This window comes from Mixophyes fleayi, chromosome 3 (assembly GCF_038048845.1).
Source record: "Mixophyes fleayi isolate aMixFle1 chromosome 3, aMixFle1.hap1, whole genome shotgun sequence".
Lineage (NCBI taxonomy): Eukaryota > Metazoa > Chordata > Amphibia > Anura > Limnodynastidae > Mixophyes > Mixophyes fleayi.
Window position 1 is genome coordinate 165,069,476 of NC_134404.1, and position 25,402 is coordinate 165,094,877.

Sequence of the window (25,402 nt, forward strand, 5' to 3'; positions counted from 1 at the left end):
CCCACAATGATATAAAAATTAGTAGCAATGTCCAGTAATATCCCAGTAGTCAGGGCCTCATTAAGGGTTCTGGCAGTCCTAGGCTATCACTCAGAGTCCCACCACCCCTGCTACTGTCATCACTAACGTTACCATTTACATTCATATTCACCAACAAATCCCATAATGTCCTTAATATTCCCGTAGTGTTAACCCATTACCGATCCTGGTCCTTTATAGCCTCCATAGTCTTATAAACAGAGTCTGGTGGGGAAGAAGGGAAATGGGAGCTAGAGAGGAGGCCGGAGCTGTGCTACCCTTTTCAATTATTAATCCTATTAAAATAGCAATTTCTTGAACCTGATACCTTTTTAGGATGCCAAGTAAAATGCTTTGAAATCCTGTATGATTTAGGAGGATTGTCCATTTGGCTGTGCTATGTTTTTCTTCATAAATCATAATCAAAACCACCATTTACCTACTGCCCAGTAAAGATGGCTGCCATGTACAGACAGACCAGGCTTTTGAAGCTGGCGAGTTGTCCAGTGGGAGGAGCAATGGGTCATGAGCACTTCTCCCATGACAGCAGTTGGAGGGCAGGAATGCCCTGTGCTACACTGCGCAGATGCTCCTCAAGACCTCCTTCACAACAAGATGGTGGTCGAGTGGGCAAGCGGTATGGCAGATGGAGCACCTCTGCAGTATAGCGCTGCCCCTCCTCCGACATGCTTATCACTGTCCACCAGCCACAAATGCAGGTGTGGGTGCGCGCTAAGCTTTGGTCCCCTGGGTGCAGGTAGGATCTTGCTGATGACTCCCCCAAAATGTATGCTCCCTAGGCTGTAGTCTGATCAGCCTGTGGGTTGACACATTTATTTATATAGTACCAGCATATTTTGCAGCGTTTTAAATTAGATTATTCGAGGTTGCAACCTGCTTTGTTTGTCTTGTGGCTTAATTTAGTGAATTTGGGATTTTAGCATTTATACAATTATAAACACTCAGGCCTTTTATACATGTTTTAGTCTGCAGTACCAATCAATTAATGTAATTCATTATTTAAGAAGGCTTAAAAACACTGCTGTACAATACATTACTAATTTTGCAAACAGCAGAAAGAAATGACTTAATGAGACTTCATTAATATTATATGGCAGTGGGAAGTAAATAATTAGTAGCGGCATCTCTCCTTGGGTAGTTAGAACTACATCCAGAAACAAGATAGGCTTAATTGGTTTTAAATATTGAGTGGTAACAGCATATTGCTTATTTATAAACTACTAAAATAAGTCTGTTAACTTGTTTCAGTTGCAGTAGCTTGTAAACTGTGGATGTTTTAACCAAGGAAAAGTTTAACTGTTTGCTGTATTTAAAATAAAAAGCAATGCTAATGCTATTAAAACACATACCTAATAGGTATGACTGGATCACTATTAAATAACTTTTGGTAAAAATTTATTTAAAGCAAATAGCGCAGGGCACTTATTTATATAATTGCACTTGCACTTATTTTTGATATTGATTTTGATATTTACAATATACATATTGTGAGATAGGGAATCGTTATTTCTGAGACCAGGGGAAGAAATTCGTCTCTTGTTTAACCTTGCTATAGGAAATGCCTATTTGTGATGTATATATCTGATACTATGAGCCTGTGTTTACTAAGCCTTTGGTGTATTGTGATGTGGGGAATTAGCTTGTTTTGGGGTTTTTTCGTTGTTCTGTGGGAATGGGTATTCGGCGACTGTCTGAAGTATTCATGCCAGTCAGACCTTTTGACTTGCTGGTGGGTCTCCTGTCTCTGAAATAAGATCCAGGAAATCACAGCAAGTTGTTTAAGAATTTCATAGCTAAGTATAAATATTAGTGTATTTGCAATGCATGTAAATCCATGTTTGTGTAAATAGAGTATATCCTGATGCTAAAAATAGCATGTGTCTGAAAGGTATAAATGCACTGACTTTTACACTGAAATGTATTCTTCTGATTTTCATCTGAACTGATCACTGGTACCACTAACCAGTGTGAGCAAATAAACATCTTGCTTCAAGACCTGCTTGAAAACATCTTCAATATTGCTGTATTCCTGTGATCTGCAGATTAGATCAAAAATCTAATCCGTTCTCCGGCTGTCTCTGAGGTTTGGACCCAAGCGTTTCCAGTACCACCGCTCTGCCTGCTACATGCAGCCCTGGTCAATGTGATAGGCCAGGGGATGATCCATTCACAGAAACCCGGACCTATAGTAAGAGGTCCGGAGTTACCAGCCCGGGTACACCAGCATCGAGGTAAAACTAGCAGCGTCTGTTACCCAGAAGGAACGTGGTTCTGAGTGCCATAGAAGGAGCTCAGTGGTGGCAGCATTGTAAGCCCCACCTACTGCGGCAGCAGGGCGCATTTGGGATAATGAAAGGGAACGGTGGCAAAGTAAGGCAAGCTGGTTCACAGCAACAACAGACAGGGTGGCATAGGCGGTCCACCCTGTCACACCAATATTATAAACTGGTGTCTCAGAGTGATCACAACAAAAAAATATTTTTTCAGGTTGCCAGGTAATGACCCATACATTTAACTTGATTAGTTATTTCTTAGTTATTTCTCCTTTTTAAAGAGTAATTTTAATAATAAAAAAATTAAAATGTGACTTTTTCTTTTTGGGACCTACAGAATATGTTTTGATTGAGATTGTGATTGCCTGTAGCAATTTTCTGGCTGTGTATCTTCAAAATGCAGTTTGAATGGTGAAAGGGCAACTTGCTATAATACCATATTATTATGTCCATGGATTGTGACCGTAACCTACAATTCACATAGCAAGTTGTAAACATGCATTCAGTAGAAACCTTAAACACTATATGTGTCTCTCCTGCGGTGTCATCACTAAGCTGCCTATAGTTGCATCAGCTAGTGATTGAGTAATGCAATGAGCCAACACCTAAAACACCTTCAAACTGAGTTTGAAGTGGAAAAGTGCAGGCCAGATAGTCCCAAGGCTCCAGTGGTGTCTGCTACACAAAACTAGCTTAAGTAATATCACTCTTACAAGAGAACAATCATTGCTAAGTCTCTTTAACTAAAGCTCACCGGTATGGTATTGTATTTGTAAATATGTGTGTTTGGGTCTAATATATTTAATAGAATTTACTTGTTTTAAATTATGCTTTAATTGTTCTCCCACATTTCCTGTGGACGTTTCTTGCCTAATCTCATTGCTAGTAATAAGTACTGTAAATAAGAGGAAGGAAGCACCGTCAGCAACAGTCTGTTAGGCATACTTTCCAACAGGGTGGTAGGGGGCGGCTTGTGGTAAATAGCGTAATTTTAACCCCTACCCCCGCAACAAATTTTGTCGCTGGGAACGGGGCCAAAATGACGCGATTCACCACAGATCGCATCATTGAGGCTCCCATCCTGCCCACTTCACTAGAAAGTGGGCAGAATGCGAGAGAATTGCCTGCCCTTTCAGGAGTCTAGAGACCAACCCCGAATTCAGGAGTCTCCTGGACATTCCGGAAGAGTGGGCAAGTATATTATTAATAATAATAATAATAATAATATTTATTATTTGAGAAGTAAAATAATTATCTTATCTATACAATTCCTTGTTTGCTTTTTGGACATATTAATGTGTAAAACATAAATGGTGTCATTGTTTTAGGGAATTTTGTATTCGTTTTAGACAATGAATAGCAAAATAAATAACAATGTAAGAAAAAATAAATCAATCGTCAAATGTAATTTCTTAGTTTCCAATAGAAATCAAGACAAACATACAGTATATGATGTTATAGGTCCAATTACATCAGAGCAATGCATAATTGATTAGTCATTATGTTTAGTCAAAATGATGTAAGACTTGATTCAATTATTATATGCATCTTATCATATACCATATGTGGGCTTTGTGTCCAAAGGTCTCAAACTTGGATTGACACCTTCTGTGAGAACATGTGATCTTGTGAATGTGTCATTCTCTATTTATCAATACTTTCCTTTGAGAGCATGATGGTCTAGCTGTTTGGTTAAAAATAGTTGTGCATAGAATAAGTCTATATTAAAAACAGTTGTTAGAAGAATACATAGCCTGTGAGTAAAAGGGAGATCCCGACCCAAAACAAGATAGTGTGTAAAACTTCTTACCAGTGTGTTTGTATTTTGACACAGTCACATACATGGTAAATGAAGTAGTCAATTTCCATACAATATCATTCACATGGTAGCGCGGTGGCCTAGTGGTTAGCACTTCTGCCTTATGGCACTGGGGTCATGAGTTCAATTCCCGACATGGCCTTATCTGTATGGAGTTTGTGTGTTCTCCCCGTGTTTGCGTGGGTTTCCTCCAGGTGCTCCGGGTTTCCTTCCACACTCCAAAAAACATACTGGTAGGTTATTTGGCTGCTAACAAATTGACCCTATTCTGTCTGTCTGTCTGTCTGTCTCTGTCTGTGTGTGTGTTAGGGAAATTAGACTGTAAGCCCCAACTCTTAAAACTATGTAATTATATAACGTGGAAATAAAAAGTTTACATATCCCTATTGCATTTTCAGGTGCTTGTAATGTAGCCTGAGTCAAGATCATAAAACAATCTATACTGCCCTGGTTGCATTAGTGTTCACATCCCATAAACTAGTACTTTGTGGAAGCACCTTCCTTTTATTATAGTATTGAGTCTCTTGAAATAAGGCTCACCTTCACACACCTGGATTTTGCTATTCCATTCTCTCTATACTCCAAAAATGTTCAAGGTCCATCAAATTGGAACGGGATCTCCTGTGCACAGCCCTCTTTACATCATTTCACAGGTTTTCAATGGGATTGAGGTCTTAGTTCTGACTGTGCCATTCCAAAATGTTCTTCTTCCCTGAAGCGACTGCTTAGTTAACTTGGATGTGTGCTTTGGTTTATTATCATGTTGCAAGATGTACTTTCATGAACTGTGTTGCTTTTGCTCAAAGCATATGTTTAAGAATTAAGGCCAAAAAGATCAAACTTTGTCTCATCAGACCATATAACATGTTCCCATATGGTTTGGGGATGATTTAATGTAATTTTTTTTGTAAAATTTGGATAGGCTTGGTTGTTCTTTTTTTGTGAGAAATTACTTCCATCTTGCTACCCTACCCCATAGCTCAGACATGTGTAAAATGCAGGAGATTTTTGTTACATCTAGGGAGGGACCAGTTCCTGCCAGACCTTTCTGAATGTTGCTGTAAGCCTCTTGGTAGTCTCCATATGAGGTTTCTCCTTGTATTTTCATTAACTTTGGGGGGATATCCTGATATTTTCAAAGTCCATGTTGCTTTATTGCATGTAAGGCCTTTTAAATTCTTTTATACCACACTGCTGATTGGTACCTTTCAACATTGAAGTGGCTAGCAAAGGTTAGTACTCTCAAGTTCACTATGCTATAAGAAGTTAGGTTAGCCATAATAAGATGAGTGGTAGCAGGCTTGATGATCTCACTCTGCATATCTTGTCATATGTATGCACACTTGGAGCAAGTGTTCCAAGGTTTATACCTTTGTGAAAAATGTGAGCAATTCTCTCTCGAACTATCGCCCCATATCTCTTCTCCCTTTTGCCTCCAAAATTTTCGAGAGGCTAGTCTGCAGCCGTCGCACCTCCTACCTTTCTGAATACTCCCTCCTTGATCCTCTCCAGTCTGGTTTCCGACCCCTCCACTCCACTGAAACTGCCCTGGCAAAAGTCACCAATGACCTCCTCTCTGCTAAAGCCAGGGGCCACTTCTCCCTTCTCATCCTCCTTGACCTCTCTGCAGCCTTTGACACCGTTGACCACCCCCTCCTCCTTCACACCCTCCAGTCTTAACCTTGCCAAAACTGAGCTCATAGTTTTTCCTCCCTCTCATACCTCATCACCTTCTGACCTCTCCATCACTGTCGACAACACCTCTACCTCCCCTGTCCCCCAACTTAGCTGCCTTGGTGTCACCCTTGACTCCTCTCTCTCCTTTGGCCCCCACATCCTCTCTCTTGCTAAATCCTGCCGCTTCCAGCTGCTTAACATCACTCGCATCCGGCCCTTCCTCTCCTAAGATGCCACCAAATGCCTTATCCACTCTCTGATCATCTCCCGCCTGGACTACTGCAACCTCTTCCTCACTGGCCTCCCCCACTCTCATCTCGATCCCCTTTGATCTGATCTTAACGCTGCCGCTAGGCTTATTTTCCTTTCTCGCCGCTCCTCTTCTGTCTCCCCCCTCTACCTAGCCCTTCACTGGCTCCCATTCCCCTTCAGAATCCTCTTTAAGCTCCTCACACTCACCTACAAGGCCCTCGCCAACTCTACTGCGCCCTACATCTCCACCCTCCTCTTTATTCAAGCTCCATCCCGCCCTCTCCGTTCTGCTTCTGACCGTCGCCTCTCTTCCCCCCTTATAACCTCCTCCCACGCGTGTATCCAAGACTTCACCTGCGCTGCCCCCCTCCACTGGAACTAGCTCCCTCCCTCCATCAGAACTTCCCCTAATCTGTCCAGTTTCAAACGGGCCCTAAAAACCCACCTTTTTCTTAAAGCCTTTCTGTCTCCCACTTAACTTCCTACCTTATCTTCTGCCTCCGTCCCCCTACTCTCCTTCTCTCCCCTGTGTCATCTCTGTCTGTCCACCACTCCCCTTAGATTGTACGCTCCTCTGAGCAGGGCCATCTCTCCTCCTGTTTCCACCACTTCTAACTCTGCACTCCAGCTACTTAGCCCTCCTCCTCGAGGGTCCTCCACCCCACGTCCACTCTCGCTCCCTCCTCCCCCCTGGGGGTCTCCCTGTCTTCCGCACCCTCCTTCTTGGGCCCCGTAGTTTGCGGATCCTCCCTCCCCCTTCCTCGCCCTCTATAGCTGTGCATTGAGCTTACTGAGTTGCTGTGCTTACTGTTTACTGTACTGTGCTGTCTCCCATTGTATTGTAATTTGTTTGTCTCTGTACGGCGCTGCGGACGCCTTGTGGCGCCTTATAAATAAAAATTAATAATAATTGGTCTGTTTGGAAGCCCAGGTAACTGATCTAAAGCAGACCATTGCAACATTGAGAAAGATTGCCAACCTGGAGCAGAGTTTACAGCTCACCGTTGATGCGTTAGCTGAGCAGGGTGGAGTAGAGACACAGGAGGATGCCCAGGTAGGCAGCTGGGTAACAGTTACTAGGGGTATCAGAGGGAGGAAGATGCAGGCCAGTTCTGAGCTAAGCAATCCCAGCAGATTTGCCAGATTGGATTAAGATACTGTGGAAGGTTGTTCAGAATTGGTAGAGTTGGATGAGACTGCTTCCTCTAGCAACCAGGGGAATGGTTCTCCAGCATAGAGGGGGCCAAAGTTACTCAGGGACCCAGGCAGATTGTGGTGGTAGGGGATTCAATTATTAGGAAGGTAGATAGGGCAATCTGTTACCGGGACCGTGCATGCCAAACAGTGTGTTGTCTCCCGGGTGCTCGGACTCTGCATATTGCGACTCGGGTGGACAGATTGTTGGGAGGGGCTGGGAATGACCCAGCGGATTTGGTGCATGTTGGCATCAATGACCGGGTTAGACCTTGGATGTCCTTACCTTAAGTTTGCGACCTATGTCCCTGAAATCATTCTTTAGGACACCCCTTCTTCCTGCATCTTTGGAAGTGTCTCTGAAATAAGTTTGATTTTAAATGGCAGTGGGCAATATACATGAGCTATGTTTTTCCTAGATTGGCATTCTTTAGTATCTCCACTCTGATCACCATAACAGATGACCATTTTCATAATAATTTGCAACTGATTAGTGTATTTTAAATTAACCATTTAGAATGTCACAACCCTATCACAATTGACAATAAAATGTACATAAATAGTTGTGTAGCGAAATGATATGCCTTGCACATGATGTAAACACTGAAATCACACAGTAAACCGTGATCTGGTGAATAATTAAAAAAAATATATAAATTTGTAAGTGCATATTAATAACAAATATTTGTAGTCGAGACGGTTTTTACTTATTTGACCTAACAATTTTATGTATTGGATAATGACAATAGACTGAGATGCAAAAAATCTTTGAGGCTTTAATATGTGCCTTGACAAGAAAAGTGAAAAAAACAGGAACTGATTTGTAATTGAAACCTTACCCCAAACTCGCACATCCACAGCACACTGTAGCAAATATGGTAGTATGACTCCCAAACACAACTTTATAGAGATGAAAATAGCTTGGATCATTTCAGGTAGTCTGTGCCACCAGATGTGGAGGTCGTGTTTCCAGTCACCATGATAGTTGTGCTGCTTTAGTGAAAAAACAGTTTTCCTCAATAAATTACTCTCTGTTTTGCAACATATTTAATATTTTATTTCTTGGTCCTGAAGACAACTCTCTCTTCTGTTAACTTCCTTTACACCTCCACTGAGAAATACAAATAAATCGCAATTGTGTCGGGATTTTCGTACCATGGCATGCAGTTTTGCTTACTCCATGTAGTTCAGAATGTATGCAATATTAGGTGTTGCATGGCTGATTTATTTTCCCAGGTATACGGTTATCTCGCTCCAGTGAGAAGAGGAGGATACATTTTAAACCCCAAACTGATATTAGAAGCCATACATCCATGAAATGTTTAGGCTTACCCTCCTCCATTCTTTTTCGGAAGCCTATAAAGTGGAAGTTGTTCCTCCTAAGCCAATATTCTAGGTATTCAACTTTATGCTGTCAGAGATGACCTAAACGGGTCCTTTCTCCTGAACTCCGGCTGCTATACCTTGTGGGTATCGATCGATAGAGAGACAGACAACTTCAGATGTTAGGCTGAAAATGTATCTGGTTCTGACCAGCCCTAAGTCAGAGTAGCTTTATTTATACATAGTTACACAGAAAAAGGGAGATAAGGAATACAAGGTTTCTGAAGGCATCTTGTCCATGTCAGCAGTTTGTGGACATGATGTAAAGCAGATGTCTTATCTCAGGCACGTAGGCCTCAAGTGGGGGTCGTGGGCTCCTGGTACCGAAGCTGCTGTATGTGCACATTCTTGAGAAGAGACATGTTGGCGAAGAGAAAAGAATGTGAGGCAAAGTTCATAGAGAATATTCTGCAAGAAGCTGCAGACTATTCTTCTTTCAGCAGTAATTATACAAAATGCATTACTTTAAGAAATTCATAAAATGTATATCTCTCACATAAACCCCTCTTTTTATCATTTTTATAATTGCCCTTTTGGTGTGCATGAAGCACTCCTGCACCCGACCTACTTCATTCAATTCAATGGAACCTCTAATAGGCCCTTAGAGGATGGTAAAGGTACATTCAATCAGGTCTGTGGTTCATGTACACCTAATTCTTAAAAATAATAAAAAAGAAAATGGGAAAGACTGAAGGGGGGAGAGTACAAAAGAGCCTTAAAGCTCAGAGAGGACAAGGTAAACCTCTGATACCGGTTTGGGCTTTACATGTCTTTTAAGAGACTTCTTATTCAGAATGAGATCATTTCTGCACCTTTTCAAACAGCATTGGAAAAAACATAAGCTTAGTTTAAAAATGACATATAGCAACAACAATAAAGCGAATATCTTAGCTATCCATATTAAAATGCCTGAAATCCATGCGAAAATACCTGTGCCCCAATTGCTAGGATTTAACCATGAGAAGGCTGATGTCCACCAGCCATCATTTACTGTATCGGGGTCAAAATTCTCTTTCCTGAAATTCTCCTTCATTTCTTTGGCTTCTGTCATGTACCTGTCTATTACTTCTTCTCTGTTTGGCTGCATTTAGAATTACAGTGTGATAAATAAGGTTGGGTGAAATTTACTATAACCTGACAGCGTGACTTAGGGACGGACCCTAAAGGGAAACTCTTATTGTGGTAACTAATGCGTATTTGGCCATATGGGGTCCATATTGACTCATTTATAGCCCTATTGGATTCTATTCCCTTATTGAAACAGTATTTTGGTCTGACTCCATTCGTGCCTAGTTTTACTACTGGGTATCTGGTGGTTTTATACTTGTGGCTGACCATGCGTCCACATGAGAAGTTTCCCTCTCTCATTTTAGTCAGCTCTTCACTACTCAAAGGTATGGGAACCAGAGCTATATTTTTACTGATGGAAGGAGTACGAGAACATACCCAGCAGTTGCTGGTATTGGTTATTTGACTAATGGCTTTGTGCAAGTGTGCTATAACATTCTCTGGCTCTTCTAAGTTAGAAAAGGTTGTAGGAAAACATAGAAAAAGAACAATTTTTAAAAGGACCTTACTCCCCTTCATGGTTTTTCCTGGGTCACCGTAGCCTTTTTGCAGTGGCTGGCGTGGATCCAAGGATCCTTCCCTTCAAGTTTCACAGAAGTGGGTGTAGTCAACAGAACTTGATATGGCCCCTCAAATCGTGGTTCCAGAGACCTCCTCACGTGTCTTTTTACGAAGACGTAATCTCCTGGCACCAGGGCATGTGTTCCAGTGCAATCCTCTTGATCTGGGATTGAAGAGAAAACTCGAGAATGTATGTTAGTGAGGGACTTCTGTAGTTCTTTCACATAACTAGTCAGTTCACCTTGGTGTTTCACTAAAGATTGTGGAAAATAACACCCTATCTTTGGCGGCCCCCCAAACAGTATTTCATAGGGGCTCAGCCTGTGTTTCTTATTAGGTGTTGTCCTGACTGAGTATAGGGCTAGGGGAAGGCATTGCAGCCAGTGTCACCCTGGGAGGTACTGTTACTGTGTGACCAGGGTTGTGTGTGTTACAGATGGTGCAGGCCTTTACCAGATTACTGGCAGCTGTGCTGAAGTCTGGCGCGATCCAGTGTCTGAATACAGAGTTAATTATTGCGTCTTTTGAAACATGGGAAGGCCCATGCACTAGAGCAGCCAGTGTAGGAAAAAGGACTCTAGGGAGACAGTGTCTGTCTGTTGTGGCCCATATGCCCTTTATGTGTTCCGACCCCTCTTTTTCCACTCCTCTCTTTCAGATACTGCTGCTTGCTTTTGGAGGATTTTTAGCATTTCCAGATCTATAGGGAGGGTGGGGGGTGTGGTGGACACTAAATAGTGTTGTACTAGCGGTAAGTCTGCTGCAGCTCTTGCAGCCTGATCTGCTAGTCTGTTCCCTCTTACTTCCATAGTCTGCTCTCTGGTGTGTGCTTTTACCTTTATGACTGCCACTTCCTTGGGTAGTTTTAATGCAGCAAACAACCTCAAAATGATTTCTGCATTTTTAATGGGTTTACCGTTAGAGGCCATAAAGTGTCTGTTCTTCCAAATACTTTGATAGTCATGTGCAACCCCAAAGGCATATCTGGAGTCAGTGTAAATGTTAGCTGTTCTCCCTTCTGCATACTGACATGCAGTTATAAGTGCTTCTAATTCAGCTTGCTGTGCAGATTGACTTGGTGGGAGGGGTTGCTGGAGTACAATGTCTGTTTCTGTTGTAACTGCATAACCAGTTTTGGGAGAGCCCTCCTCATAGTACCTGGACCCATCTACAAACAGGAGTAAATCAGGGTTGCTAAGAGGTGTCTCTTTAACATCCCCGGGAGGTTTAGTTTCCAGATCCATTAAGGCTAGACAGTCATGATCACAGAGAAAATTTTTTAGTTGTGTTTCCTGCTTTGTCACAGCCTCAACACTCTCTGTATTGTCTGTGTCTTCAGCATCACTTTCTATACTGTCTGTGTTTGCAGCGTCTATAGTGTTACTCCCCTCTTTTATATCCATGCAACTTGGGAACAATGTTGCTGGACTTAAAACTGTGCATCTTTTTAGTGTAACGTTTGAGGGTGTCAGCAGTGCTACTTCATATTTAGTTAATCTAGCCACTGAGATGTGTTTTGTTCTGGCTTGATTCAGTATTTCCATGACTGAGTGTGGTACCTGAATGGTGAGAGGGTGATCCAGCACTATGTCTGCAACTTTTTGTAGCAATAAAGCGGCTGCTGCTACTGCTTTTATACATGTTGGGGCTCCCACTATGAGGGGGTCTAATTTTTTTGTGAGTAGTACCCCAATGGTCTTTGTCTGCTCCCATGCTCTTGTGTTAGTACGCCATGAGCGTGCCCTTCTTGTTCATGGCAGAACAAGTTAAACGGTAGTTCATAGTTAGGTAGCCCAAGGGCTGGGGCGCTTGTGATTAAATCTTTGATCAGCTCAAAAGCTGCTTTTTGTTCAGCTGTTGACCAAAACATATTGCAACTTCTATTCATTGGAAGTTGGATCAATGCAATCTGGATTGCCTAAATGGTCTTTTTTGCTGGAGATCTGTGAAGAAAAAAACTTTTGCATAAAGATTAACATTTATTCACTAGGAATTACAGTAACTGTTATTAATTCACGTTGAACAGCTGCTAATACGACACTTGCTTAAAAGTTTCTCTTTGTAGCTTAACTGTGACGCTATGCGTTCCATGCAATGAAAAACTGATTTCCTCAAAGAGGCAGTCCCCAATATCACAAACAGTGAATGTCAAAGTGACGAGACCTGGTCGAGTGTTCAAAGCCACTCCTTTCTCATCATCTCTTTGTAAACCAAATATTCACACATATTTCCAGATTCTGTGCTTTCCATGTTTACAGTACAAATATATTCACAATTCTCGCTCACAGACGACATTTTACCTCGTAACAATTCTTTATGGGCATAACAAACCCTCCTGATTTCTGAGAACATTTATCAGCGCCATTTTACACAGATAAAAACAGCTTGTAATATCTCTCCATGTAAAGCTCACTCCCACAATTCTCAACTTCATTAAAGAGAAAGCTATTTTTCTTAATAAAAAATAAAAAATAAAAATTACTTTGTTCAAATATAGAAACGGCTTGTTGGACCCCAGCCAACTTTGTTTTGACACCAGTGATAGTGATAATGTACATTATTTACAGTCTTGTGACGGACCAAAGACTTTAAAACTTCTTTTGCATCTCTTCAAAAACATTACATTTACAACTGTACAGCTTTTTCAATCTTAAAACATGTCTCTTGTAAAACGGTCAAGACAGACAAAAACGGATCTCCCTCACACACAGTAAGAAGGAGATAAAACTCACATACAGAGAAAGAAAAATTAACTGCTATCTTCCAGCCTACTGCTGTGGAACTACATGTCCCAGCATTAGACTAAATACACATTAGCTTCAACATGCTAATATCAATCAGCACTCCGGACATATTTTTCCTATTGAAAAATAGAAACATACTTGGAAGAACCATTTTATCAATGTTACATACATTGTCAGATAACAAAAAAACACAGAGTGCTTCTTATCTCAACACACTGAAATCTTTTACACAGAATAAGGGAGGGGCACATCTCACTCTTCAGCTGCGCAGCATTTAAACATACATTTTTAGTACACAACCTACTTGATTCATTGTTTTAGTCATTATATCATTTAGCTTGTGATACATTTTCTATTTCATCAGTGTCACTTAAATTTGTTAACTGTAACATATCACAGCAATCATTGTCATTCTCTAATTCTTCTGACATTTTACACCATGCAACACATCTGTCAAAATAACCTTTTTCTTTCAGTGCTTTCTCATTGTCTTTAATTAGTTGTTTCAAAAATGGAACTTTTAATGTACCGTTCTCAGACACCCCTGCAGCTTTGAACAGTTTTCTCATCCCTTTTGTGAAATCCTTGCCTTTATGCTTTCGCATATACTTTATGGGGTCTAGATCCCCGTACTTTTCGGATTTCTCTCCTGTCTTGGACCCTTTATTTCCCATACTGGGATTACCTTATGGTCCAATATATTTTGAATGAGAAAACTTTTATTTGTTCCTGTCTTGCTTTACAACAAGTTTGCAGCGGGTCTGCCTTTCTGAATGTTCCTGACTACTTTTACTAAAATCCAACAAAAAAACACAATCAAGTATACAATCAAGATTATTTGCAGGGTCAACTGTGTGATCTGACTGAGTTCTGTGGTGTTATTCATGTGTATGTATCAGGTGTATGGCATAGAGAAGACAATATATCAATACATGTAACAATACAAGACAGATTACACACAAGTACCTTGATACTCTTAATAGTATCTGTTGCCAGAGTTCAGGGATCTCCGTCAATCAGACTGCAGTACCCTCGAGCTGGGATAATTCCCCCTCCACAGAGACAGCTCTAAGAGCAAAAATAAAGCTTTTTGCTCACCAGCGCTGGATTAACGTCTGTCTGTCTGGAAAGGGAGAACCCCGTTGTCGGGAGGTCTGATGTATTGGAGATCCCGGACGAGCCCCCACTGAAACTGTCAGAGATGACCTAAACGGGTCCTTTCTCCTGAACTCCGGCTGCTATACCTTGTGGGTATCGATCGATAGAGAGACAGACAACTTCAGATGTTAGGCTGAAAATGTATCTGGTTCTGACCAGCCCTAAGTCAGAGTAGCTTTATTTATACATAGTTACACAGAAAAAGGGAGATAAGGAATACAAGGTTTCTGAAGGCATCTTGTCCATGTCAGCAGTTTGTGGGCATGATGTAAAGCAGATGTCTTATCTCAGTCACGTAGGCCTCAAGTGGGGGTCGTGGGCTCCTGGTACCGAAGCTGCTGGATGTGCACATTCTTGAGAAGAGACATGTTGGCGAAGAGAAAAGAATGTGAGGCAAAGTTCATAGAGAATATTCTGCAAGAAGCTGCAGACTATTCTTCTTTCAGCAGTAATTATACAAAATGAATTACTTTAAGAAATTCATAAAATGTATATCTCTCACAATGCTCTAATACATCTGGAAATAGTTATATATGTTTGTGTGTGGGATTTTTTTGTATTTACCAGAGACGGGGCTTAATCAGAGATCCGGCTCTGGCATGTGATCATATACCTGCCCTGTTTGATCCATACAATAATTCGGTTACTTGCTCTGCTTCTAGACTTCATTTCTCAGATGTTATTCTTTGGTCTCTAATCACCTCTTCTAATTATTTTGTTATGCAGATATGACTGGTTCCAAACAGATTCTACAGTTACTATGGTTATCTACACCAAGCAAAAGGTAAGACCATAACAGAACTCGGTAAGACGTTTTGAACAGGTGGAGAAAATATAAAGGCATGTGTTAAGTGTGTTGTTGCTCATGCAGAGCAATCGATGCTGTAACTAAAACTGGAGCTTTCAGAGCTGGAAAAGAAAGACACGATGAGCCCCAACAGATGTAAAAGGCACACATACAGTCTAGGGCAGTGATGGGCAATCCATTATACTTCAAGAGCCGCACATTACCCTTAATTTCAAGAATGAAAAGCAGCCCCAAAAAGACATTGGCTTCACTTATCACAAAATGCCCATCCTTTTCTGTAGAGATAGTGAATATTTCTTAGCTCTTTGGAGATCTGTTGGGAGCATGGAAAGTATACAATAAAGAAAAGGGATTTCTTAGCATCACCTTCAGCATCTGCAACTGAATATATTTTAGCTTGATAATCTAACCTCCGGGTGCTGTGTGTTTCTGCGGGTGTCCTGTCTTGAGGTCCGGAGTTTCCCCATTTTTCTGTCCTGCTATGCCGTTCCTGCTTCCTTTTAACCTTGCACTGACTTCACTTGTAGAGAATAACACAGAGAGCGGCACACAGCTGGAAGCCACAGGTTAAAGTTCGCCAGGCCGCTTTCTATTGCTCACTACTGGACTAGAGCCTAGATATGCATCCTGTACCTCAAGGGGAACCTCACCCAAATTCAAGGTTTACTTTAGTTTGTTAAATGTATCTCAGAATACTATTTATTAGTAAATAATAAAACATGCAAATGTAATCAAAAGATGTTGGGGTTTTTTTTAAACTCTTTTTATGTATTTTTTCGAAAGAAAAAGAAAACAAATCCGTAGCATCAAGGACATTGTGTACAATATCAGTTACAAACATCATCATCATCATCATCATTTATTTATATAGCGCCAACATATTCCGTAGCGCTTTACAATTGGGGGCAAATATAGTAAACTAATAAACAAACTGGGTAAAACAGACAAAGAGTTGAGAAGGTCCTGCTCGCAAGCTTACAGTCTATGGGACAAAAAGACAGGTTACTCCATGTGAGGATCAATAAACATCAATAAATTCAGTTATAAGTCTTTCTCACCAATGGGATAAATATATGTGCACATATAAAAAGTTATAGAAAAGGTATAAAAAATTATTATTATTATGACTATTTGAAGACCTATAACCGAACAAACGATGTATGGGAGATCTATTCTTATTTTAAAGAAAGAAAAGTGATATGTGTTATTAAATGGAGGTTATTCAATACCGCCTAAATTAGCGGTGAGTCAGTGGATCAGTTTCAAACCGACAACAGAGTTGGATCAAAACAGCCACTTGTGAGACATTTTTTGCATTGAGGCTGACGAATTGAGAATGCCCATTCGTATGTATATATATGTGTGTGTGTGTGTGTGTGTGTGTGTGTGTGTGTGTGTGTGTGTGTGTGTGTGTGTGTGTGTGTGTGTGTGTGTGTGTGTGTGTGTGTGTGTGTGTGTGTGTGTGTAGAATATATATATATATATATATATATATATATATATATATATATATATATATTCTACCCTACTTTAGTGTTGTATGTTTTACGCTTCCCACAGACAGTTACCAACATCTTATTTGTGTCCATTTATATATAATTAATAGAAGTCAGAGACTGTTTGTTGAAATAAGCTGAATTGATTATGTTTTATGAATCTATTAGATCAGTGCACTGATCATGAGATTAATTGATTCATTAATATTGACTATTGTTTATGTTGTGCGATATTTATTAAACTTTTCATTTATTTGTTACTCTGTATTTCACGGATTATATTTGTAGAGTGAATGCCACTCCCAGCGCTATGTGTTTTTTTACATTAAATCTATTTGCATTTGTTTGGTGATCACACTGTCGCTCCATAACTTGGTCAAAATATATTTGTTTTTGCTTATATTTATTTATATTTTCTGAGGTAGGTTGGCGTTTGTATGTTGTAAAGGATTCTGTCAGCTCATGCTGGGATTCTAGATATATCACCTGTTGATCTTTCTTGTACTTTGTCATATAAGAAATAATGTCTCCTCTTAAAACTGTTTTAACTGTTTGCCAGAACAGCATAAGATCATCAGTGTGCTGTTGGTTATCATGTTTGTAAGTATCCCAGGCTGATTTTAACATTTCTTGAAAACTCCTTGTGTTAGAAAGGCTAGCAGGAAATCTCCATTGTCTGTGTCTTCCCAATGGGGCTGGTCCTTCTATTTTAATCCAAATCATGGCATGATCAGACAAGCTTATTGGTTCAATACCTGAAGATATAGTTTTAGTAACTAAAGAATGGGGGATCAAAAAGTAATCTATTCGGGAAAGTGTATTGTGGGCTGCCGACATGCACGTATATTCTAGATCAGTTGGATGTCTAGTTTTCCATACATCTATCAATCACAATTGATCTAATATATATCGTATACCAAATTGGTTGCTAGACTTTCTTTGAGTTGATGGGCCCGATCTATCTAGCTATACAGAAGATACCATGTTAAGATCTCCGTCTAGTATGAGAAGTGAGTCTGAATATGTATACAATTTATTAATCCATTTTAAGAAAAATGCCTTGGCTTGTGTATTTGGGGCATATACATTGTAAATAACATATTTGGTCCCTTTTAATAGTACCATCTAAGATGACATATCTCCCTTCTTTATCAATTATTTTATGATGAATGTCTACTTGTAGATTTTTCCGTACTGAAATCGCCACCCCCCTTGATTTTTTTAATATATGATGCGTACACCAGAATGTTCTGCTTTAGCATGGACCAACTTGTCATGCTCTGCATCAGTCAGATGTGTCTCCTGAAGCAGAGTGACATCCGTTTTGGATTTATTTAGGTATGTTAGCAATTTTTACCGTTTTGATAAGTGAGTTAATGCTTTACCGTAGCCATTTGCCCATCAGAAATCTATGACATATAGAGACATACTGACCTTTTTTTTCTCCCCAAAATAATATAGAGCGTAGAAAGTACGAAACAAAAACATCTTCATATTGGCACTCCCCCAATAACTCCCATTTGACATTAGTTTTGATTGATTTAAGTTGAAAGGGAAGACAACTATCTTTAGGAAATAAGAACAAGGGTAAAAACATCAAATATAAATGTAACATGTGTCGTTCACCACAATAATAATCATGATGCTCGAACATATTCTGATGTGAGGAATAACCATATTGGATTAATGTAATGTCTGCAAAAACCAAAAGAAGAAAAAGAAAAATAACCGAACTAATGAGGGAACCCACTTCTTTCATTAGATGATTATAACAGGAAAAGAAAAGGGATTACTCTTAACCTGAACTTCGGAAGGGACTGAAATTCAGATCCTTTTTTTTTTTTTTTTTTTTTTAAGAGATATTACGTTTTTCAAACATTCAAAACACATTCTGATACTCTTATCTGTTTAGGCAGACATTGTGATAAACAGACTCCTATACAGAATAATATTAGCATACCATAATGTTAAAAGCTATTAAAGCTCTAATGATTCAAACGTTCCCCAAGGGACCAGTGCAAAACCGATCTGTAGACTCAAAATATCCTATCACATGTAATGTTATTAACTAGCATAATGTTAGAGAACAAAATAACATCAAAGTGACATAGTTACGTGACTATGAATTCAAAGATAGCATTCTCTGCAATAGTGGTAAGCCGCTATATAGCTGTGATATGTCCTAAGCGAAATCAGTCCCTTTGATTTGTTGCTTCAACTTCTGCACCAATCTCCAATCAGAAAGCTTGCGCATCATCCGCTGTCATAAAGTCTTTATAATCACGGCCCTCAAAGATCCTCAACCGTGCAGGATATAGGAGGGCAAATTTCCTGCCCTCCTTTACCAGTGCAGTGCACACTGGAGAGAATTCCTTTCTTGCCCTAGTAACTGCAGCTGAGTAGTCTTGGAAAAGTAGTAGACGGTTACCATCCCAGGATATAGTGCCTAGAGTTTTTGAAGCCGACCAAAGAGCAGTCTTATGCATATAGTTGAGTCATTTAAAAATGACTTTGCGGCGGTGCTCTATCATGTTCTCTCTCGGGGGCCCCAGCCTGTGCACATGTTCAATATCAACATTAGCATATTCTTCATTTATCCTCAAGATTTTGGGTAACTCTTAAGAGAGAAAAGATAGCAAAGCTGTACCTTTAACTGCTTCAGGTAGGCCTACCAGATGTAAGTTATTTCTCCTGGATCTATTTTTCAAGTCGTCCAACTTATTTAGCATTTGCTTTTGAGTTTTGAGCAAAAAAGCTGTAAGAGTTTTCTGATACTCAATTTCATGCATGTTTTCTCCAATGCGCATCTCATTCATTTGAACTTGTTTAGTGGTCTGTCAGACTTGGTCTATTAGTTCTTGTATGGCTGCGGTAAACGTATTTACCTGTTGCTGCATTAATGGTTCCATAGTCTCCTTAATTGCACGAACCACGGTTTCATAGGAGAGAACAGGGGTATGCGTATCCACCTGCACAGGAGTGTTCCTGGACGGAAAAGAGGGATTAGCAACCATGTTTGTTGAAGTGTAACCTAGCTCTTTGTCGCCTGACTTGTTAGTTTGGCTGCATATCTCGCTTCCCGCTTTCGTTCATTTTCAGTGCGTTGTGGCTTGTTAGACATAGATGCGTTCACATACTTAACCATTTCAATGAATGGTAATCCGGAATCAGTGTTTTGATTAGAAAAGATCAGAATAGTCCCATTTATTACTGGATAGAGTGTGTTTCAATCCCTCTTTACGTGTGTTTCATTCGGGTATTACATCTCATATATTGGTTATATGGGAGTTGGTAAACTACTGTAATCTGACAGGTAGTCCCTATATGTGGAACTTGAGTTGAGAGAGCAGGAATATTGCAGATAACGATAACAATAGAGCGTTTCTGAATGCACTCAATAAGTGTGTTATAGTATTCTCAATCTCTACATGTGGCACAGTATATATGCTGCCTGTAGCACTGTACATATGTCATTATGTCTCTGCAGCCCAAAGCAGGTATTCCGAGTGTTTTCAGAGTGTGTCTGCCAATTTGTGCTCTAAGAAGTGACAGGTAACTCACCTCTAGTTCTGATTAATATTAAGGAAGCTGTGACAATCAGATTTGCTGTTCTGTTTAATGTTCTCAATGTATATTTGACTTTAGTTTCCCGAGGATATTGGCTTTTGGCTCTGCCGTTAATCGCCGTTCGCGCCAAAAGTTCCTCAGCAGCCTCCAGTTACCCTCCGTCGCAAAACAGGTTTTTCTTTCTTCTGTATTTGATGAACTCCTCCAGTTTATGTCTGCAAGTTTGTGTGGGGTAAGAGCACCTCTCTGAAACGCTGCACCGAAGCGCTCTACTGGCACCAAGATAAGCTCCGGGGGAAGAGCAGATAGCGGGAGATCCAGACTGCGATTATGTGCAGAGTTTTCGGGCTCAGCAATGTTCCTGGGTGTTATGGGCAGGATGTCCGATGTCCGGTCACTGTAAATTTTTCTCCGGTGTTGATCTATTTATATTCTAACGACCGGAGCTCTCTTCAAAAGCCGCCGGCCATGTTTTGCTTCCAAGTCACGCTCCCCCCCCCCCAAAAGATGTATTTTTAAATGCATAAGGAGGGCTTGTGTGTTAAAAATCTAATTTAATAGATTTTATAAAAAAAATCAGTTTATATGCATTAACAATATTTGTTTACATGCATATTACACACATATTCCTAAAGCTTCCATTAACAAAACACCTGCCATGTATTATATTCTATTTATCATAATAAGTTAAAACAATTGTCAAATAGTCAATAGTAAAGTTATACAAAGCCTCATTCTTTCTCCCCCTCCCCTCTGCATGTCTCGCTGTCCACAAAAAAGATATAATTTTTTTTCTGAAAGGCAAAAAATAAAAATTACCCCTGCACCCCCATATGCCCTCATTACATGCATGTCCTCACATGCCACTCAGAACCCACTTTCCCATGTACTGTCCCACAAATGAACAATTAATAACAACTAATGACCAGTAATTAACAATTAATCACCTCTACACCTAGTTCACTTACCTTGTCAGCCAGGAAGATTCAGGCATTTCCCAGGGAGGAAGGAGGGAGGTGATATCATTCTGCTGCTCTGTACTCTTGCTGTGCCCTGATCTGCAGTCTGCACTCACAATTCTTCCTGCAGTAACATGATGCAACAGTTCAGTGAACTGCTGCTTCATGTTACTGCAGGAAGAATTGCAGTAACAATACCCCCCCACAACAACTCTTCACGCAATATATGTGGGGGTTGACCACAGGAGAGAGGTTTCTGGCTAAAGTCACTCTTTTACACTGTCTGGAACATTCAATACCAGATTGTCTCAGGGTCCTCCAGTTGATATTGCATGTTGTACACACATTGGGTATTAAAACATTGAGAATCTTTGATCTACAGCATACAATGAAATACATAAGCTGTTGAATGTATAACAAAAGGAATAACATTATTTTTTAATATAACTATATTGGTGTTAAAACATTTTTTGTCTCCTGACAAACAATTTATCTTTTTTATTCCAAGCTTTAGAATTTTTTTTAAATAAATAATTAAGATAGACAAATGAGTCAGTCATCAAATGTTTTTTATTGTCTGTTATCTCCAACCTTGGTCTATCCAGGGCAGCACTTATACATGTAACCATTTGTTTTTAAAAATATTCCATTGCTTTTTACCTCTTTTAGCTTACAATGTATAGGGACAAATAAACAAGTTATTTATGCCATAAAGTATTGGTTTATGATAGAGGTTACCCACACCATATATCTGGTACATCATACAACAAAAATTATTATTTTCATTTAGCCAGTGAGCGCACAGGAAAATCTTTGCTTGTATATGTACATTTTAGACAATCTACACTATTATTTCTCCATTTGTTTTATATTTCCATGAGTCTGATTTTCAGACTATAGGAACTCCAATTGAGGAGAGAGATAAGGGTCATCTATCCAGTGAAGGGAGTATAGGAGTTCCTATCTCCTGTGAGATGTGAAAAGGTGCGCGCTAAGTGTATGTTAACTGTATTTTATGTTTCTGCTTTATTTGTGGAGAATAGTGGATACTCCTCTACATACATCAGGCTGCACACTGAGTGGAGCGCCACATCAGATCAATTACTTTTTATTGTAATATAGCAAAAAAAGGCCAAGGGTTTTTATTAGAGATGGGCGGGCTCGGTTCCCCGAGAACCGAACCCGCCCGAACTTCAGGTATCTGAGTACTGAGCGGCTCGGTACTCTCCCGCCGATTCGGAATTCAACACAAGGCAAAACGTCATTGTGACGTCGTCGGAGCTCGGTTCTCGCGATGTTTCAAATGCATAAATAGCCGCCTCCACAGCCATTCAGCTCCATTTGAGAGAGAGAGAAGGGTTAGGCCGCAGGATTAGAGCAGTTATTAGAGCAGGAAGAGAGCATTTATTAGAGCAGGAAGAGAGGAGTATTGAGGAGGCGTTTTTCCAAACATTACAAACTGTTTTGGGTGTCATATTCCCTCCTAAAAAAAACCAAACTATTTTCTGCCTGCAGAAGTTGTAATATACCAGCATAATTTATTTCTGAATTTGCACTATAAGTGTTTGGGGTGTCACATATCTCCCTGTTGTAAAAAGCTATTTTCTGGTGCTGTAATAATTATATACCAGCACTATATCCTTTTGAATTTGCACTACTAGTGCTTGGGGTATCAGATATTCCCCTCTTTGAAAAAAACAATTTTCTGGTGTTGAAATTATTATATACCAGCAATATATATTTCTGAATTTGCTCTACAAGTGTTTTGGGTCTCATTAAAATGGATTTACAGCAGTCCACATATGAGCAGGATCAGTAAGCAGCTGCTGGCACCAGTCCTGATGGTAGTGTTCCCTGTATGTCATCTGGTAAAGCCTATGTAAAAGTACATAGTCTTTTTAAGTCAAGGAAAAAAACAAACCAAAAAAAACTTTTACCGTGTTGAAGAGAAAAAGAGCTGTAACTGATGAAAAGTTAACTGCCGAAAAAAAAAAAGATTGCCAACATGCCATTCTACACACTCAAAGAAAGAATGAGGCCTTAGCCTTTCTCTATTAGTGCGAGATCTAAAAATGTTATTGAGCCGCCTTCTTGTAAGGTCACTCGTGACCAAGTAATTTGGAATCCAAAAGTGGTGCACAACTACTGTTACGTGTTAAAGCCGAGCTGCAAGAAAACAGTAAGGCATTAGAGGAAAATATATGCTCAGAATCAGAATGACAGCAATCCCTGAGGAGAGTCCATCCACCAGTGGTATGTCTAATCGCGAGCATTCTGATAATGTACCCATAAAGAAGGGCCCTTTCAGCAGTTCTGCTGATGTGTGCCTGAACAGCCCGAGTGTAGCCGGTTATACACCAATTGAGGATGACACTTTGGATTTAGAAGAGGATGAGGGGGAGATTTGTGTAGCCGACAAGGGCACTAATGACGATGTTGATGAGGATGAAGTTGTTTGTGTGAGCCCTGAACCGGTGTCAGCGGTGTGGCAGCATTTCTGGCACGTGAGGTTCTGGTACCAAATTGCACTTTCCAAAGAGAAGCAGGGATGACGCAGGTGGCAGACCACAACAGTTTGACATTTGGGCCGGTTTGAAATATTTTACCCAAAAATGTGTGACCTTGCCCATAACTCTAACCAATCCTACTATTAACATGCAAAGGATGGTGGAGGATTATTTTCAAGAGTTAATTGATATGGAAATGTCTGTTCCTTTCCATACTGGGGCATTTCTATTTAACGTACAGTCTTTGCAGGCTGCTGTTTTGTCAATTTCACTATAAGTGTAGGGTGTAATCTAGACCCAAACAGAAAATCTGCTTTGGGCATTTCTATTTATGGTACAGTCTTTGCAGGCTGCTTCTTTCTCTATGTAACTATAAATGTAGGGTGTAAAATACAGACAGACACCCAACTGCCTTTTTTGCTATGGATGTCAATAGCTCTTTTTAGAATGTTGCCTGCCACCCTGGAATGGTGTGTGTGTAGCTGTAGAATTAAGGAGGGCCTAGCAGGGATTAAACAGTATTTTTCATAATTTGCACTAATAAGGTTTGCCAATAATATACACCCAAACAGAACATCTGCTTTGGGCATTTCTATTTTATTGTACAGTCTTTGCCGGCTGCTTCTTTTTCTATTTAAATTTTAATGTCTGGGAATAATCTAGCCCCAAACAGAAAATTTGCTTTGGCCATTTCGATTGATCGTCCAATCTTTGCAGGCTGCTTCTTTCTCTATGTAACTATAAATGTAGGGTGTAAAATACAGACAGATACCCGACTGCCTTTTTTGCTATGAATTTCAATAGCTCTTTTTAGTGCGTTGTCTGGCACCCTGGATTGGTGTGTGTCTGACATTTATCAGCTGTAGAATTACCTCACTTTTCCAAGAAACAGGTGGAGCGCTAAATTATGTTATTTTAGCCCAAAAAATTTGAATTTTTTAACAAATTGCAAAACAAAACCAAAACACGCAAGGGCGGTTTTGCCAAAACACAAAGGTAATCCAGATCCAAAACCAAAACACGGTGGTCAGTGAGCATCTCTAGTTTTTATACAGGTCATTGAACTCCTAGGTGACTTCTAAGTCATTTTGGTTCTATAGCAAAGGGGGTACATTATTTCTTATAATACGCAAGTATCAATTTTAAAATAAGTGAATTGTTTTTATGACGTGATCCTCATATCCAGTGTTGTATAAGAGTTATATCAGCACTCTCCAAATATAATATATTATGTATTTGCAACACTGGGTAGACGGGGATACCGGTTTCTGCTGAAGCTCAGACGTCTGCTTTGCTTTCTATTGCAAGATTTCCACTTTCTTCTACACTATGGAAACGCTCCCAGATGCTCTCCAGTCACTTCCTTGTACAAGGCAGTCCGGACTTGTGGCAATCGTGTTGCAGCTAAGACTAAAGCACATATTTCATGTTGGATATGCAATCCAGGTGCTATCTTGAAACCTTTTCAGGGCCTTTCTGTCGGCTGCTCATTTTTAGTGATCTTATTCCGTATGTCCTAACATACATGTACTTGGATGTACTGTATATGCAACCTGATGCAATTTATCTATGAAGGGATACTTCCAAGAATGAAGTTTTAATTTAATCTATAGTGGAAAATACATTGTTCAGTCTTACTATGATATTGCTCTGTAGCTTGGTTAAAAAAATCCATTAAGGAGTTTCTCCATCCTTACAGACATCTGAAGCCGGTGGTAGTCATATTTCCGACAGTAGAAATTCTGGTGGAAATATGACTGACATGAAAATGACGACAGGCTAAATGCCGGTATGCAAATTTCGTTGACACAGATAAAATACAGACATTGTGATTGCCGACAGTGAAAATGCCGTCAGTCAAAATGGCGGCATTAAAACGGCAATGCCAACAAATTAT

The 25,402-nt window shown here is 40.0% G+C and overlaps 1 protein-coding gene across 4 annotated transcripts in view; it reads left to right on the top strand.

Moving 5' to 3' along the window:
• The window catches only part of CYB5R4 (cytochrome b5 reductase 4), a 205,057-nt gene that overhangs the window by 109,041 nt on the left and 70,614 nt on the right, over positions 1 to 25,402 (top strand). For all 4 annotated transcript variants that reach the window (XM_075202708.1, XM_075202709.1, XM_075202712.1 and 1 more), the window contains one exon: positions 14,895 to 14,952. In XM_075202708.1, the coding sequence (XP_075058809.1) occupies positions 14,895 to 14,952 (58 nt within the window). The remainder of the gene's footprint in view (positions 1 to 14,894; positions 14,953 to 25,402) is intronic.